This window comes from Rhagoletis pomonella, unplaced genomic scaffold (assembly GCF_013731165.1).
Source record: "Rhagoletis pomonella isolate Grant_MI unplaced genomic scaffold, Rhpom_1.0 Rhpom_scaffold_00012, whole genome shotgun sequence".
In the NCBI taxonomy this organism is placed as follows: domain Eukaryota; kingdom Metazoa; phylum Arthropoda; class Insecta; order Diptera; family Tephritidae; genus Rhagoletis; species Rhagoletis pomonella.
The window spans coordinates 17,415,224-17,426,306 of record NW_023458566.1 but is presented as its reverse complement, the minus strand read 5'-3'; the positions used below and the strand labels follow the sequence as shown (position 1 = coordinate 17,426,306).

The 11,083-nt window shown below is 37.5% G+C and overlaps 4 protein-coding genes across 4 annotated transcripts in view; 2 read left to right on the top strand and 2 right to left on the bottom strand.

The window, feature by feature from the left end:
- LOC118747975 (zinc finger CCCH domain-containing protein 3) overlaps positions 1-505 on the top strand; it is a gene marked incomplete at its 5' end in the record, with an annotated part of 2,287 nt that extends 1,782 nt beyond the window's left edge. The window contains 1 exon segment of the mRNA XM_036482216.1: positions 24-505. Within this exon segment, the coding sequence (XP_036338109.1) occupies positions 24-389 (366 nt within the window).
- On the bottom strand, positions 496-4,523 carry LOC118747976. The gene is made up of 4 exons (XM_036482217.1): positions 4,386-4,523; positions 2,885-4,201; positions 2,700-2,810; positions 496-2,634 (listed from the first exon to the last, which is right to left on the bottom strand). Exons 1-4 carry the CDS (start codon positions 4,388-4,390, stop codon positions 2,514-2,516), a joined length of 1,554 nt encoding a protein of 517 aa, XP_036338110.1. The 5' UTR covers positions 4,391-4,523; the 3' UTR covers positions 496-2,513.
- A 1,260-nt stretch (positions 4,524-5,783) lies between these two features.
- Positions 5,784-7,837, top strand: LOC118747973 (microspherule protein 1). The gene is made up of 4 exons (XM_036482215.1): positions 5,784-6,081; positions 6,190-6,901; positions 6,965-7,600; positions 7,662-7,837. The coding sequence occupies exons 1-4, from the start codon at positions 5,915-5,917 to the stop codon at positions 7,752-7,754; spliced, it is 1,608 nt and encodes a 535-aa protein (XP_036338108.1). The 5' UTR covers positions 5,784-5,914; the 3' UTR covers positions 7,755-7,837.
- Positions 7,838-7,950: 113 nt separating this feature from the next.
- Positions 7,951-10,725, bottom strand: LOC118747972 (general transcription and DNA repair factor IIH helicase subunit XPB). The gene is made up of 4 exons (XM_036482214.1): positions 10,571-10,725; positions 10,013-10,520; positions 8,604-9,939; positions 7,951-8,545 (listed from the first exon to the last, which is right to left on the bottom strand). Exons 1-4 carry the CDS (start codon positions 10,620-10,622, stop codon positions 8,003-8,005), a joined length of 2,439 nt encoding a protein of 812 aa, XP_036338107.1. The 5' UTR covers positions 10,623-10,725; the 3' UTR covers positions 7,951-8,002.
- Between the last annotated feature and the right edge of the window lie 358 nt (positions 10,726-11,083).

The following is an 11,083-nucleotide window of genomic DNA, read 5'->3' as shown; positions in this document are numbered from 1 at the left end:
TTTTTTTGTTTTTGTTTTATTAGTGCAACAAACGCCACGAATTCGTGTGCCCAGAATATGAGCGCAGTGGAAATTGCGAAATGGCGAGTTGTGTGTATTGCAAGAATCGCAAACGGAAACGTCTGAATGAGCAACCAAGCCAACACAACAAAGCAGGGGTGACAGCTCGAATAAAGGAAAGCCCCGGTCCGGGCAGCCATGAGAGTTCTGCAGTGCCGCTGCGATACTTCACTGACAAAGACACAAATATAGCGCCGAGTGAAGCACGTGAAGTCCATAAAGCTGATGAAAAGAAAGACCCAGATACTCATTCAGAAATCGATGATATGCCTCCAGTGTCTTTTCGCCCTAAGGTGGGCGCTTTGCCTGCCTTTATACCTCTTTCGTAAAGAAGCCTAAATATGTATTAAAAATTATATTCTTTTACGATTAACAAACTTAACGATTATTAACTAAAAAATAAAACAATTTCACAAGGTTTTAGCCGAGACAAAATAAATTGTAAGCATTGATATTTCATTTTTGTGTATCATAATATCAATAGGGTAATTATAGATTTATTTGAATATTCGCTTCTGTTACCACTGTTTTTTTTTTGTTATCATTTAAGTAAATACTCGGCATGTTTTTGCATATCAAATAAGTCTGGGAATGCATAGACATACATATTTATGTATATATCTTATATTTATACAGCATATGCAATACTTTATACACATAATCCAAAGGTCATAAAGTATCTAAAGCGGTACGCTTTCTCCACTGCCTACATAGTACATATTTATGCTTTTAGTTAATATTTTGCATACATTTTTTCTTAAATACTAGAAAATATGTGGATTTAGGTAACAAGTAGAGTTTTCAAGTTGCAAAGTTGGTGGTATGAGGTTGCACTGATTACTATATTACGTCTAATAACAAATTTAATGGATATGATAGTTATGACTTTCGAAAAACAACATTTACAAACGCGTACATACATAATTTAATATAAACATTACAAAAATTGCTGTACTAAATACGTATTTTACTAATGAACGAGCAGGTCGTATACTTATGGAAAACTAACTGGAAATAAAATATAAAATGGTTAACTGCGTTTGAAAATACAAACGATTGAGCAAATCAACGAATTGATTTGCCAAACAACTAAAAAGATTACAAAAAGCTTCTAAAATTTAATACAAATCATACGCTTATCATACGAACATACATATATTACATATAACGATTCTTGTAAGTTGGCTATTTTCCTCTTATATTTTATTTAATTTTTGCTCTCTATATAAGCAACAAATGTGCGATATGTATGTATGTTTTTAATGCATAACATCAGAAACAAAAATTTAAGAATGTCACCCCTATTGCGAGTGTCGACTAGTAGTAGATAAACGACTGTTATTCGATTATCGACTTTCCATGGTATTGTGAATTTCGATTTTTCGTTCAATAAGCTTTGTAGAAGTATAAGCGCCTAAAAACTATTCATACTCACCTATTGAACGAAAAACCGGCATTCAAAATACTATGGATAATAGAAAATCGGCAAATAGTCGTTTATCTACTACAGTCGACTCGCGTTCTTTCCCATTTTGTACCGATTAATGTAAATGTGAAATATTAGCTGTTGTGTGTTCCTTAAGTCTATAGAAACCAAAGCACAAGATTAATGCAAATACTCATGTTGTTGTCAATTTGACCAGCTGTCTAAGCGCGTTACATACCAGTCTACAAAATATTCGATGTACATATTTTTCCTATGCGGATATTTATGAGATATTTCGTGTAGATATAATTTCTCACTACCTTAATAGTAAGCCAACGTTGAAGATTAACTAAAGCCCTTGCAAATGGCGAATACACATGCCTTACTTTTATCTATAAAGTGCAATTTTTATTGCTTATAATTTACCAAAATTATACGAATGTTATTAGAGGGGAGAAAAACGAAACGAATAAATGCGAAAATATCACAATACGATAGTAAAGAAATTTGAGATCGTGAACGGTGTAAAATCAACGCCGCAAATGAGCAACATGTTTAGTTTGAAGTCATTAGGCACTGAATAAGCGGAATATTAGTAAAATTTAAATTAAATTTGTTAATAATTTTAACCTAAAATATCGAAAATAGCACTCTTAATTATTCTAATTTTCTACGCAACTCAAGAATATGACTTTTTTAATGGTCCTAAATGATGCCCACTAATCATCTGGAACTAAAAATGGTGCCACCAAACGTGTAAATGTCTCATAACCATGTAAACCTCGTAAACTTACCCAATTTTGTATGGCAAATCGGTTTATTTACGAGGTCTAAGCGGTTACGAGGCATTTACCCGTTTTCATGAATACTCATATTAATTATATAGGAATACGAACGAAAAAGATCATCTTAAAGTCTGTCCTAACAATCGAATAAGTGCCAAGAAACGTTGCAGTATTCTTTGCCTATTGTCCAAATTTTGAGTTACCAGCCAAGGAAGGACAAATAGCCAATTCATGAAATTTGCTTAGTTATGTCTCGCATCGTATTGTTTGACTTTTTCAGGTATGGCAGCTTTCTCCACAACAACGTGCTTAGCGAGTTCGTCCAATGATTTCACATAAACTAATTTGCGCCAGAACTTTGCACTGAAAGCAAAAGTTGATTTTTGCATACACTCTAGTTTATCTTTTAAATTTGATGATATACTTACCTAACAAAGGGTCGAGTCATCCATACTATAGACTTTATCCAAAATGTTGGATGCACTAAATACATATTTTTCAGACTTTTTCTTAAACGCCTATCCAACAGTTGATAGCACCTGTGAATGTATGTATGTATGTATGTATGCATTAGTTGCAGATTCAAAGCTAAAATTATTTAGGCATTTCATACTTTTTTAACCAAGGAAATGGTGGCACGTTCCGACGACTTGTACCGCCATGAAGATAAATAAGCACATAGTCCTCTGTAACTAATTGTTCCAAGGTCTTAACTACGTAAAGAAATAAATTATCCATTACGTAGCTGTAATCAGCACGCGATCGATCAGGCAAATGACAGGCACAAAATATTACAATAGCGTTATGCCCTCCTGCTTGCAGGTATCCACCGTGCGATAGAACACGTTTATAAGGCTCGATTACGCGCATATCTATTTCTCTGGTACGACCATCGGGCAATGTTATCTTTTGCCAGTTTCGAGAATCGCGCCTTTCCTCAGCTGCTGAGTACTGCGGCAACTGACCAGATCTTGCATTTATATCTGCCGCTAACGCCGATAAATGTCCGTGTGGAGTTGGGGTTACAGCTTCAGCAAATTCATCGTCGTCGTCCATGCAGTTAACAACGCCAACGTCACCATCTTCACTATCATCATCTAGTCCATCAATTAAGGAACTCGATGGGCTAAGGGAAGCCAAATTATGTTCGATATCTTCATCATCGTCGAAACTGTGATTCGAAATCGAATCCAAGGATGAGATATCGTCCCCGGCATTACCACAATTAGGCGCACCTTTTCGAAATCGTCGTACGTTTTTTTGAGTATCACTACTTGCTGTTTGAATAAGGGCCACCGTCTGAAAGTTGGCTTCAACGGCAGCATGATACTGCGAAACATCTGCTTCAGATTCGCTACTCAAAAGATCGGGACTGTGGGCACGTAAATACGCCAGCTTATTGTGCATTGGAGCTGATGTCAAAGCGGCGCCACGATTATGGTTCACTGTATTTTGCTCCACTATTGCATTATGTTGCAGGGGCGACTGCACATGTTCATATTGTGGCACCACGTCAGGGAAATTATTACGCTTTACTTCGTTATTTGTTGTCACCGAATTAGTTGAGCTTTGATCGTTTTCTGATCCCGTAGGCGACATCAATGGATGGCTGTCCGTAAGTGTTCGTTCAATATTCTGACGCTGCGGTATTAGCTCTAATTGCAAAGCGCCTGATCGAATACATCTGTTATCTAGATCAGATGTTGGTGCATTCACAGATTTTAAATTTTCTCCCTTTATTGTGCCATTTGTTAACAAATTAGACTCCTTTATAAGTACTTCATGGATGTTGTGGTTGCTATGTGTTGGCGACTGGGAGACATCGGGATCATCATCTTCACCAAGAGGCGAAATCCCTGCTGAGCCTTGTGAATTTGTAGTATCAGATATATCCATTTTGCTGTCCGTTAATGGACTTTCCATTTGCAAACTAGGAATAAACCACAAACTTTAGTTGTTAAACAAAAACATAGTTAAATATAGATTTTCGCATTAAATTCCAATCGATTAATCAGCATTTGGAGATTTCCTTTTCAACATATGTACAAACGTACATATGTATAGTGGTGTATTTCTGCACAAAAGCATTCGTTTTTCGTATTGGGATTCCTTACCTCATTTCTCTTTTCGTAGTAAAGAAACACCTTCCGATCTACGGTGCTATTTAATTATTCAGATCAAACTCAATTCAATTGAGTTTTTCCAGCAAAACTGCGATTTTCACGCAAAAAATAAATAAAAACGTTGATATTTCATCAGTCATCGGAAACTAATGCTGCCAGATGTGACAAAAATATCATTTTAAGTTTGCTCTGTTCGATAACCTGAAAATTATTTAGTAAAGTTTAATGAGCTGCTCTAGGTTACGCCAGGTTAATATATCTCGATATCTCACAAGATCGTGTTTCATCAGGATTTTTCTTGCTCTAACTCAAAATGCATTCAACCAAGTGTCATTGAATTTGACTTTGCTCTCAGGAGAACCATCCTATAAAGTGAAATTGAAAAAAAAAATGTATGAATTTTGAATCGATTGTTTATATTTTTTGGCATAATAATACCTTAAAATAGAGCCTACCTGAGTTGTCGATCACACCTTGCTCTAACTTACTCTATTTTTATTTCATAAGTCTGAGCTAAGAGGTACTAGAGCAACTTAGAGCACGATTTTCTGCACCAGCTTTTTTGATGGAGTAACTTAGAGCAAGCAAATACACACACACACTTTACAATTCGTCGCCTGGGTAAAAGATTGTCGTATGTTAATTTCGGCAGGTTGTGGGAAATCGCGATTGAAGTTTGGAATGCAATTTCCCAAAAACGCAAAAATAAGATTTTTTCCAAAGGCTCAGAAAATGTTACGAGTTCACACAATTCTTAAATTATTTAATTTTTAATGTTTATTGTTAATTAGTTTTGAGTTTATGAAGGATTTTCTTTAGTAAAATTTTGTCGTAACCGTCATTTGTCCACATTTTGCCAGCCACTTTGTATGAAATACGACAAAATGCGATCAAAATTTCTACCAAATTAACGACACTTTTTACTCAATATCTCGGAAACTAAAGGAGATATCCACAAATGGAGAACTCCATTTTGAAGATATTAATGAGTTTACTTCGATTGCATCACCAGCTACATTTTTACTAAATAATCGAAAAAATTGTAGGCAATACCTCGGAGACCAAAGGAGATATCTAAAAACTGATAACACCAATCGAAAGATCTTGTTTCAAAATATATAACTGAATCTAGAACAAAAAATCGTCAAAATTGCGCTTACGACAATCTTTTACCCAGGCGACAAATTGAACTGTCGAGTAGAGCTCTCAATTTTGTTCGCACATTTTCAAACAGTGTAGGAAAAATCGCCGAAGCCGGGTTTCGATACGAGTATTTGTTACAATACCTACTCAGTACTTGCTTCAAAAGTATCAATACCAAAATTACTTTGTATCGAACGGAAAAGTATCGAGTATGTACTCTCATTTACTCGTATCGTTTCATCCCTATATGTACCTATTTTCGTAGTTGAGAATTCTGTGTTGCTTCTTAATACTAAAAATAAATATTGTGCTGTATTTACGATTGAAAATTTGAAAATAAGTCGTAATAGGCGGTAGTTTTTCAACCGGGGGTAGCCATGGATACAAATACGACGTCTACTAAGGTCAATTCTCAAAAAGTAGAAGAAATATCCGACTTGTCTGCTACCACAATAAATGCAACAACAACAAGCTCTATTCCCACTCCGGCGACACCATTGCAGAATTTACCAATTGAGTTGCAGAACGACCAAAAACGCAGAAGGTAAATAAATTTAATCAGGCAGGTTCTGTGATTTGGAAGTGAATTGCAGAGCCTGATTGAATACGTTGTAGTAAATGTAATTAATTTTGAATCATTTGCTGCTCGTAGCTCTTCACGGTCAATTAAGCGAAAGCGTTTCGACGACGAAATTGTAGAGTACAGCATCGGATTTCCACAATCTCGAAGCGAACCAAAAGCCGGCAGGCAACGTACTATTTCTCAAACCTCCGGACAGACACAAGCCTTACCGACACCAATACTGCAATCTGCTGTTCCCGCATGCAATCCTACTGAAATTCCAGTTTCTTTCGTTAGAGAAGCTCCCCCAATAGTATCTGGCTCTTCCACTAACAGCGGAAGCATTTCATTTGGTGCAGCCCCCACAACATTACCTCCTACACAACCGACTATACTAACGCAAACATCGCCTTCAATGGAGCGTTCTTCAACTTCACTTGCTGCAGATAAGAAGCGACCACCTCGTTCTAGTGTTAATAAGAAATCAAAGAAATCCGGACGTCCTCCAAGTCAAATTACAACTAAGGATTTGGGCCGCTGGAAACCGATTGATGACCTGGCTTTGATTATTGGCATACAACAGACAAACGACTTGCGGATGGTGCATCGTGGGGTTAAGTTCTCCTGCAAATTTACTTTACAGGAACTGCAATCCCGTTGGTTCTCTTTGTTATACGAGCCAGCAATTTCACGCATTGCTGTAGCTGCTATGCGCAACCTGCACCCGGAACTAATAGAATCAGTTCAAAGCAAGGCTCTTTTTAGTGTGCAAGAAGAAGAACTGCTAGGAACTTTAAAAAGTGTAAGCATCGCAGAATTAAAAAAAAAATGGATGTAGTCGCTATTCAATATCGTTTTATTTTAGACGGATAGCCCAAAACTCGAGCAGTTTCAAGAACTGCTGGATAAAAATGCCTCTATTTTCTATGCTGCACGAACAGCTAAATCTCTACAGAATCACTGGCAGATGATGAAGCAATATCAGTTGCTTCCAGATCAGGTGGTAAAACCATTACATATGAGTGATCAACCCTTAAGTTTTTCAGATGCTGAAGATCTCATACTAGATGCAGAGCTTAATGACCAGCGGGACGAAGCGTTAGAGATTGAGCTGGCATTGACTGATCGTCAAAATAAACGTGAAATTCGCTTGTTAGAGAATGAATTGAGCCGTTGGAATGTTTTAGTCGATTCTGTGACTGGTGTTTCCCCACCAGAATTTGACGGTCAAACTTTGGCAGTACTTAGAGGACGGCTTGTTCGTTATTTAATGCGTTCTAAAGAAATTACATTTGGCCGATTTGTTGAAGATTCGCACGTCGATGTCGACCTATCATTAGAAGGACCAGCATGCAAAATTTCGCGCCGCCAAGGAACAATAAAACTACGAAGCAATGGCGATTTCTTCATAGCAAATGAAGGTAAAAGACCTATCTTCATCGATGGTGTTCCATTGTTAACTGGAAACAAAACACGTCTAGCCAACAATTGTGTGGTCGAGGTGAGCTATATCTTTACATGTACATGATTTTAGGAAATTGCGCTAAAATTACTTTTTATAGATTTGCAGTTTGCGCTTCGTTTTTTTGGTGAACTATGAATTAATTAATGCTATACGCCATGAGAGCGCAAAGACCACAGCAGCTTTAAATTAAGTTATCCACCAAAAAGTAAAATGACATTAAAATTTTGAAGACGTTGAATTCTAGAATCTGTAATAAAGTCGCTAAGACAAACATTTAGTTTTTTCCTAAAATTAATATAATTATATTAATGCATTAGGGTGAATACGTATGGCAATTATTTCTTCCAACCCTCAAACAAATGATAAGGAAGTAACGTCCTTTTTACAAAAATTTTTTAACGAAACAACCTTTTTTTATTATTATAATTTCTATAACGTTCAACCTCTAAACTTCTTAAAAAGTGGATGTACTGCGCCTGCATTCCGTCGGCGCTGCTCATAATAAATGGCATCATCGCCGCCTGACATTGAACTTAGGCCAACAGAACGTTTGGATGCTGTTGCCCCACTCGGTCGATAGCCTGGTTCGCCGGGCACCTTCTCGTCTTCGCAGTCCAAATCTGAGGCCGACAACACTTGTTGCAACAGCTGCGATTGCTCCTCGCGAGATTTATACATTAGGTCAGGATCAGTGTCCATTCCACTTAAATGGGTTATTACTTTATAGCTGTAACCTTGATTAACCAGAAACCGTTGACGCTTGCGCGAATAACTCATTTCCAGAGTATCTTGGGACACGAGTGTGTAAAAGAATGCATTATATTCCTCAGCAATGGCACCCTTTTTGGCGCGCAAAATACGGCCTAAACGCTGAGCTTCCTGACGTCGGGACCCGCCATGTGAGGATATTTGTATAAGTACATTTGCTTCGGGCAAGTCAAAACTTGTGTCCGCAACTTTCGATACAAATATTGTATTGACCTGCAATAGGATCTTTGATAGAATAAAGCAAGGTAATAGGTTAATTATGATTAATTACCTTTTGATTGAATTTAAAGTTTTGGAGAATTTGAATTCTTTCATTTTGTGAAGTGGGCCCATAAATGAAAGGTTTGTTCATCTTTATAGCATAGTGTTTGAGAGCGAAAACATTATCCGAGAATACAATTGTTTTGTCACCTCGCTTTTCGTGGTATTTTATCAAAAACTGACAACTGCGAAACTTGGACGGATTCATTACATACAAAAGCATTTTTTTTGATGTTTTCGTTGTTAGGTATTCACGATAAAATTCTGGGGACATAGGACACCATACCTCAGCACATTGCACCTTCGCAATGTAGCCTTTTTTCTGTAGCTCTAACCAATTCGCTTCATAAAGCTTCGGTCCGATGAGAAAATTCAGATCTGCGATTTTATCATCTTCACGCAATAATGTCGCTGTCAGACCCAGTTTGCAATGAGACTGTACAATAGTCAACACCCGCCTGAACATCTTTGCGGGTATAGTATGTACTTCATCCAATACCATAATGCCCCATTCCTGCTCCTGCAACCAGCGCATAGTCTGCTCAGCTTCCCAAGATCGCTTTTGCGTATGCGTTATCATCGAATAAGTTGTCACAAGTATGCCACATCCCATGGGCTTATCTTTGGCTTCAGATGTAAAGCGACAAATCATGCTATCATCTGCGGTGGACCACATTTTGAACTGTTGCTTCCACTGTTCTACGGAAACACCACTGTTGCAAAGAATTAGCGCGCGTTTTCGCACGGTACAGCAGGCCGTTACACCAACAAGTGATTTACCGGCACCGCAAGGTAAGACAATTACTCCCGACCTGGCGCGACCGTTGCCAAACATTTTGCGCAAACTTTTTTCTTGATAAGGCCGAAGAACCGCAGCTGGTTTTAAGTCTATATTTATGTCCGGATTGTGAGTATCGTTTCGAAAGTCATATTCAGCCAGCAATGGATGTTCTATTTCAATGCAACGCTTCTGTATTACCTCGATTTTTTCTTGGTTTACCTCAAATGATACTGTCTTCAGGTTAGCTTCGTCTTCATCTTCTTCTTCGTTGTCGATTTTATCGTAAAAGTTTGTGATATCCTCTGGAACGGTTGCAGTACCATCAGGCTGGTTAGGTATTGCAGCTACTGGGGTAGTCCCGGAAGGGTCACTGCTATTATTCGATGCTGCAGCAGATTTATCACTGCCGGGCGGCAATTTAGTTCCAAATTGCGTAATTGCTTTTCCATCTAGAGTTTCCTGAATGAATCCTTCTCCTTCGTCGCGTTTCAAGCGGCATTGTTGAATGACAGGATCCTTAAGGAGTTTTTGTAGAATTTCAGGATGTGGAGATTCAATAAAATACCTACATATGCATGTAATTGAAATGTAAATCATAATTTACGTACATAAGAGTAGAGATAGTAGTTCACACAAACCTGTTGTGCTTAAGCACTAATTTGACTTTTCCATAAGATAAGGTGCACAGCTTTATGAATTCAACAATTCCTTCGGGTATAGAAGTTTTACTCAACCGCTTGAGGTATTCAATAATATCATGTGTTTGTAATCCAACCGAAACGGCTGCATACAGACTGTAAGCCGTTAACTTATATTCGTGTATGTGCTCCGGGCGACATACAGGTTCCGAAATAGCAATTAAGAAGTCATGAGCATGCTTATAGACCGGGGAAAATGATTCCAGAAATATATGTCCATTTGGGGCTACCCATAATGGACGATTTCCGTGATCAATTTTTAACTCCATTTGCGAACGGTAATCCTTGGCGCCATACTCATCTGACATTATACCATCATCATTGGATTCCACATTTTTTGATGCGGCCACTGGTACTCCATCCAACTCAGCGGCACCGTCGGAGGTCAAAGAGTCTCCATCCTCTACTAACTGAGTAAATGCCTCATCTTCAGCACGACGCTTCTTTCCTGGACCCAAACGATATTGAATTATGTATGAACTTGCATTATTCACTTACCAAATTTATCTCCTGTAAAACGGTCTTTTTTGGACTTCTTTGGTGGACCCATCTTGTTTATAACACTCAGAATCAACGAACTATAGTTAAACCGGATTTTTCAATAGCCGTGCAAAACTATCGATGGCGCTATCGATCAGAGCTGGGCGATAACGACTACATGTGTAATCGATTGCAACTAGGATTACGATTACTTAAATCGCAATTTCAAAATTTAGGATTGCGGTAATCGTTCATCGAAGGCATCTTAGATTACGATCACTGTAATGGTAATTTCAACGTTTTTAAAATTACAATTACTGTAATCGTAATTTAAGTTCCTTCGATGAATGATGACAATAATTTTAAATTTAAGCTTTTTCTAATAACAATCTTTTGAGTAATCTTAAACGAAGGTATTCTATAAATTTGCGAAATATAAATGCGCGCTTAACGATAACATGAGGATAATATTTATTTATCTAAAAAAAAACAGACAAATAAAAGAAACTAATATTTAAATAAAAATAATAA